The sequence below is a fragment of the Notolepis coatsorum genome (genome assembly GCF_963971535.1).
Source record: "Notolepis coatsorum genome assembly, contig: SCAFFOLD_521, whole genome shotgun sequence".
NCBI lineage: Eukaryota > Metazoa > Chordata > Actinopteri > Aulopiformes > Paralepididae > Notolepis > Notolepis coatsorum.
In genome coordinates this window covers 36,940-43,123 of record NW_028169033.1, presented here as the reverse complement: position 1 = coordinate 43,123, position 6,184 = coordinate 36,940, and the positions used below count along the sequence as shown (strand labels likewise).

The 6,184-nt window shown below is 45.2% G+C and overlaps 1 protein-coding gene across 1 annotated transcript in view; it reads right to left on the bottom strand.

Moving 5' to 3' along the window:
• LOC311248808 (alpha-ketoglutarate-dependent dioxygenase FTO-like) overlaps window positions 1-5,949 on the bottom strand; it is a gene marked incomplete at its 5' end in the record, with an annotated part of 87,115 nt that extends 81,166 nt beyond the window's left edge. Inside the window, one exon of the mRNA XM_084339635.1 lies at window positions 5,825-5,949. Within this exon, the coding sequence (XP_084195761.1) occupies window positions 5,825-5,949 (125 nt within the window). The remainder of the gene's footprint in view (window positions 1-5,824) is intronic.
• Between the last annotated feature and the right edge of the window lie 235 nt (window positions 5,950-6,184).

The window sequence follows — 6,184 nt, the reverse complement described above, 5'->3', positions numbered from 1 at the left end:
GTCCCTCTCTAGCGAGGTAGACGATCAACATTTGGATGACAAGTTCAATCTGCACTTCCTGTATGACGTTATTACGACCGCCACTAGTATGGTACAGCGACCCACTCGCATAATAACTCCCCCATTTCCAAAGGGTACTGGGGGGGACATTTACCAAGGGACACGGGACACAGCATCTATCAAAGGAATTCACAATGTGCACTTCCTGGCGGGGGGGGGGGGGGGGGGGGGGGGGGGGGGGTGACGACGACCCAGTTACAGGAAAAGCTCATAAGAATAAAAAAGCCCTTATAACTTCATCGGCTCCCGAGACGGAATGAATGGACCAGGACCGGCGTGTGGTGCAGGGAGCCAAGTCATCTGTCACCCTGAGTGCCCATAAGTCACATAGTCAAGACCCAGTGGTCATGGCTTCCATTTCTCTTCCCGCCCCCCCCCCCCCCCCCCCCCCCCCCCCCCCCCCCCCCCCCCCCCCCCCACGTTCATAAAGAAAACGTCACAAAAGACGAAGAGCAAGCAGGGCCCATGCACAGCGCTGCTGCACGCTGCTTTAAACTGGTGTTTAAGAAACAAAAAAAGGCAAGAGAGAAACTTAATCAACGCCTGGTTGTTTATGTTTATGTGCCCCTAAGCAGGAGTCATCAATCATTCTTTTTGTTTATTTGAGTTTTTTTTCCTCTATATCATTTAGCAAGTATTATGGGCTTAACGGCTCCCACGGAAACAAAAGGCAGTGTAATGATAAAGCCAAGCCTGTTGCATATTGTGCAGAAACCTAATTAGGATGCTCAATATAAAATATAAAAAAAAATAAAGCAGCAAAATGAATCGGCAAATTAATTTCAAAAAGTCCCCATTCCGGAGAGTGCTTTTATTATGGAAATAAATGAATGCTGGAATGCATCAGACTACAGTGAACTAAATCCTCTTCCCTCTCTGTCTCTGGCTCTGAAACACACACTCCATCTTTCGAGTCGACGACGTTACTCATTAACGGCACCGCAGACATAGACGAGAGCGCAAACTCTTTGTTTTCTGTGCCACACAAAGAGCTTTGCCAGTTCATTCTTTTGCCCCTATTCTTCTCCATCTCGCGATCTCCAATCGCTTATCGGCGTGTCTCACTTAACATTACGCACTGCAGCCATGTGTTTAGTTTCCTGTAAATGTTGTCTGTTGACAGCCACTTGACAGATGACCCCCGGTTTAAGGATGGGGGTCTATATGTGTGTAAAGAGGGGAAGAGATATAGGGAGCAGTCGGAGTTCAAACACATTACAGCCATGTGTGTGGGACGTTTGCCCCCCCTCCCCCCTATACCCCCGACACAATCTAATCATTCCTCAGCCACAGATGAAATAAACGTGTGTCTGTGCTGCTGCGGTCTGAGCATTTCCTGTCCTGACTCCCGACACTGGTGCTACATGTCTGGGGGGGGGGGCATGGCTTGTATAGGCGGCAATCAAGTGTGGAAAGGTATTTCTTAAAATATTTGTTTTTAGTACTGTACCGTAGTTGCATAGTTTTGAGTACTTACTTAGTTGATTTCTTTCTTTCATTTTAGGGGACGTTACAGCATGTCACAAGACTCACAACCCCAATATGGAGACACCATGTTTGCTTTTAGGGTGGTGTTAGTGGATATACACATACTCACTATATGTATCCAACACTTGAAAGTACAAGTCACTTTTGATTTAAAAAAAATAAAGGGAATTTGCATAAAACCAATTATTATTTTTCTTTTTTTCTTTGAGCCAGCCAACTTTGAGAGGAGGGCACTTCAACTTTTAACAGAGTGCTATTCTATAAGGATATTTCGAATTGTACATACATACATACATAAATAACTTGGGTACTTTGTTGCGATGTTGGTGGTGGGCACATGGGGGAAGGGGTTGGGGGTCCATTGAGGGGGTCTGTGACATGTAGATGAGATGGTTTCTAGCTTTCAACACCTGCATTAGGAATGTGCTCGGCGGAGCGGCCCTACATCAGAGTTGTGAGACTGCAGGCGTCAACGCTGCTCGACGAGGTGTGTGGAAACACTGTTTACAAGGCTCATCTGGACGGGGCGCAGTCCAGGGTCAACTGGAGGCTTCCAAACAGAGGGTTCCGCGGAGGGGTGAGGACTGTCACAGCAAAGGAAGTTAGATCAATGTCCTTTTTGGGGGGGAAAATAAATGTCACTTGTAAGGAATTTGTTTGTCTGGAGAATTCCACCCTGCAGGCATTCAGGGTCTCTACCAGGGGATCTGGTTCTTGTCTGGTCCCAAAGTGAGGAAGAGGAAGAGAGAGATGGACTTGGATGGGCTTGGAAATTAGGGGTCCTCGTGCCTCGCGGCTTAATGGGGCTCTATAAGCTATTGATATTAAGGTTATTAAATACATATGTACCTAGGATATGCATTGCATGTATGTGTACAAATCTACAGTAGTGAGTGTCTGTCTGTGTGTGTGTGTGTGTGTGTGTGTGTGTGTGTGTGTGTGTGTGTGTGTGTGTGTGTGTGTGTGTGTGTGTGTGTGTGTGTGTGTGTGTGCGTGTGTGCGTGCGTGTGTGTGCGGGAAGGAAATTACTAGCTGGCTTTACCTGTGTCATTGTGATAGTGGTAGCTGTGATAGTGATAGCTGTGATAGTGGTAGCTGTGATAGTGGTAGCTGTGATAGCTGTGATAGTGGCAGCTGTGATAGCTGTGATAGTGGCAGCTGTGATAGCTGTGATAGTGGCAGCTGTGATAGTGGTAGCTGTGATAGTGGTAGCTGTGATAGCTGTGATAGTGGCAGCTGTGATAGCTGTGATAGTGGCAGCTGTGATAGTGATAGCTGTGTTTATTTATTAGATAATGACGAGCGGTCACTACACCTTCTCCAACTAACGTTATTTATTTAAATTGTTCCTGTTAATTAATAATTAACATAAGTAGCATGGTAATAATACGTAGGTTATTGATCAATGAATGTATTGATACATTAATTTATATTACAAATGATACACCAGTAGAAGTCATGTTGCTTCCTCGTTGTCCTTGCTGTGTCACCTCAAAAAAATAGGATTGAAGCGATATTTAGCCAGGCGACAGAAGTTGCTGCGCGGTCGTCGCTCGAAAATCTCCTGCCGTGTGGGTTGTCTCATTCATAACAATGGAAGCGATACAATTCTGTCGGTCGCCTCGCTTAAAAAGTCGTAGTATGATAAAGTAAAGTATGATAGCTGTGATGGTGGTAGCTGTGATAGCTGTGATAGTGGCAGCTGTGATAGTGGTAGCTGTGATGGCTGTCATGGTGGTAGCTGTGATAGTGGTAGCTGTGATAGTGGCAGCTCTGATAGTGGTAGCTGTGATGGCTGTCATGGTGGTAGCTGTGATAGTGGTAGCTGTGATAGTGGTAGCTGTGATAGCTGTGATAGTGGCAGCTGTTATAGTGGTAGCTGTGATAGTGGTAGCTGTGATGGCTGTCATGGTGGTAGCTGTGATAGTGGTAGCTGTGATAGCTGTGATAGTGGCAGCTGTTATAGTGGTAGCTGTGATAGTAGTAGCTGTGATAGCTGTGATAGTGGCAGCTGTGATAGTGGTAACTGTGATAGTGGTAGCTGTGATAGCTGTGATAGTGGCAGCTGTGATAGTGGTAACTGTGATAGCTGTGATAGTGGTAGCTGTGATAGTGGTAACTGTGATAGCTGTGATAGTGGCAGCTGTGATAGCTGTGATAGATGTGATAGTTGTAGCTGTGATAGCTATGATAGTTGTAGCTGTGATAGTGGTAGCTGTGATGGTAGCTGTGATAGTGGTAGCTGTGATAGCTGTGATAGTGGTAGCTGTGATAGTGGTAGCTGTGATAGTGGCAGCTGTGATAGCTGTGATAGTGGTAGCTGTGATAGTGGTAGCTGTGATAGCTGTGATAGTGGTAGCTGTGATAGCTGTGATAGTTGTAGCTATGATGGTAGCTGTGATAGTGGCAGCTGTGATAGTTGTAGCTGTGATAGTGGTAGCTGTGATGGTAGCTGTGATAGTGGTAGCTGTGATAGCTGTGATAGTGGTAGCTATGATAGTGGTAGCTGTTATAGTGGCAGCTGTGATAGTGGTAGCTGTGATAGTGGTAGCTGTTATAGTGGCAGCTGTGATAGTGGTAGCTGTTATAGTGGCAGATGTGATAGTGGTAGCTGTTATAGTGGTAGCTGTGATAGTGGTAGCTGTTATAGTGGCAGATGTGATAGTGGTAGCTGTTATAGTGGCAGATGTGATAGTGGCAGATGTGATAGTGGCAGATGTGATAGTGGTAGCTGTGATAGCTGTGATAGTTGTAGCTGTGATAGCTGTGATAGTTGTAGCTGTGATAGCTGTGATAGTTGTAGCTGTGATAGCTGTGATAGTTGTAGCTGTGATAGCTGTGATAGTTGTAGCTGTGATAGCTGTGATAGTTGTAGCTGTGATAGCTGTGATAGTGGTAGCTGTGATAGCTGTGATAGTTGTAGCTGTGATAGCTGTGATAGTTGTAGCTGTGATAGCTGTGATAGTTGTAGCTGTGATAGCTGTGATAGCTGTGATAGTGGTAGCTGTGATAGTGGTAGCTGTGATAGTGGTAGCTGCGATAGCTGTGATAGTGGCAGCTGTGATAGCTGTGATAGTGGTAGCTGCGATAGCTGTGATAGTGGCAGCTGTGATAGCTGTGATAGATGTGATAGTTGTAGCTGTGATAGCTGTGATAGCTGTGATAGTGGTAGCTGTGATAGCTGTGATAGTTGTAGCTGTGATAGCTGTGATAGTTGTAGCTGTGATAGCTGTGATAGTTGTAGCTGTGATAGCTGTGATAGCTGTGATAGTTGTAGCTGTGATAGTGGTAGCTGTGATAGTGGTAGCTGTGATAGCTGTGATAGTTGTAGCTGTGATAGCTGTGATAGCTGTGATAGTGGTAGCTGTGATAGCTGTGATAGTGGTATCTGTGATAGCTGTGATAGTTGTAGCTGTGATAGCTGTGATAGTTGTAGCTGTGATAGCTGTGATAGTTGTAGCTGTGATAGCTGTGATAGCTGTGATAGCTGTGATAGCTGTGATAGTTGTAGCTGTGATAGCTGTGATAGTTGTAGCTGTGATAGCTGTGATAGTTGTAGCTGTGATAGCTGTGATAGCTGTGATAGCTGTGATAGTGGTAGCTGTGATAGTTGTAGCTGTGATAGTGGTAGCTGTGATAGTGGTAGCTGCGATAGCTGTGATAGTGGTAGCTGTGATAGTTGTAGCTGTGATAGTGGTAGCTGTGATAGTGGTAGCTGCGATAGCTGTGATAGTGGCAGCTGTGATAGTGGTAGCTGCGATAGCTGTGATAGTGGTGCTGTGATAGTGGTAGCTGCGATAGCTGTGATAGTGGTAGCTGTGATAGTGGTAGCTGTGATAGTGGTAGCTGCGATAGCTGTGATAGTGGCAGCTGTGATAATGGTAGCTGCGATAGCTGTGATAGTGGTAGCTGGGATAGCTGTGATACACCTATAGGCCTACTTACACTGGTATGAAATATTGGACCAATACCACACTAAAATGGGGTCAGTATAGGTCGAATTTTCCCGATACTAAAATCCCATACCATATGCCTACTCAGGAGAGATCAGATGTGTTAGCTAGTGATTTCAGTGATTGCCATGTTTGCAAGATCGAAAGTTTGATGTTAGTTCAAGTTTTCGTTGTGGGCAGCCCTCAATCCAATGTTGGGTCCCTAATTCAAAATGGTGAGAACCCCTAGTCTAACAGTAGTGTAATAATTTACACTCATTTACTAATCTGTGAATTGTTGTTTGGTACTGAAAGCGAGGGGCAACGCCGGTTGACTTTCTTACCTTTCTCTCCATGTCCGTCTGTGCTGCTGTCTGTCCGTCACGACATTGAGCAGTGTCTCTGCCATCTCCCCCCGGTCATCCGCCCACCCCCCCTCCTCTTCCACCGCAGACAGGAAGAGCTGAGTCTGAACAAGGAAGCAAACAGGATGTCAGGTACAGTATTAACCCCAGTACATAAAGGGCACATACTGTATTATGTATATTTTCATAAATGTTATATGACTTCCTTGAATCTGTGAATAATGTTGGTTGAGTTTTTTTGTTAAGAAAATAGTCTAAATCTAATTGTATGTATTTATTTACCAGCAAATGTATCATTATTCTTCCCTGCCTGGCCACCTAAAAACGTTTGCAAACTGG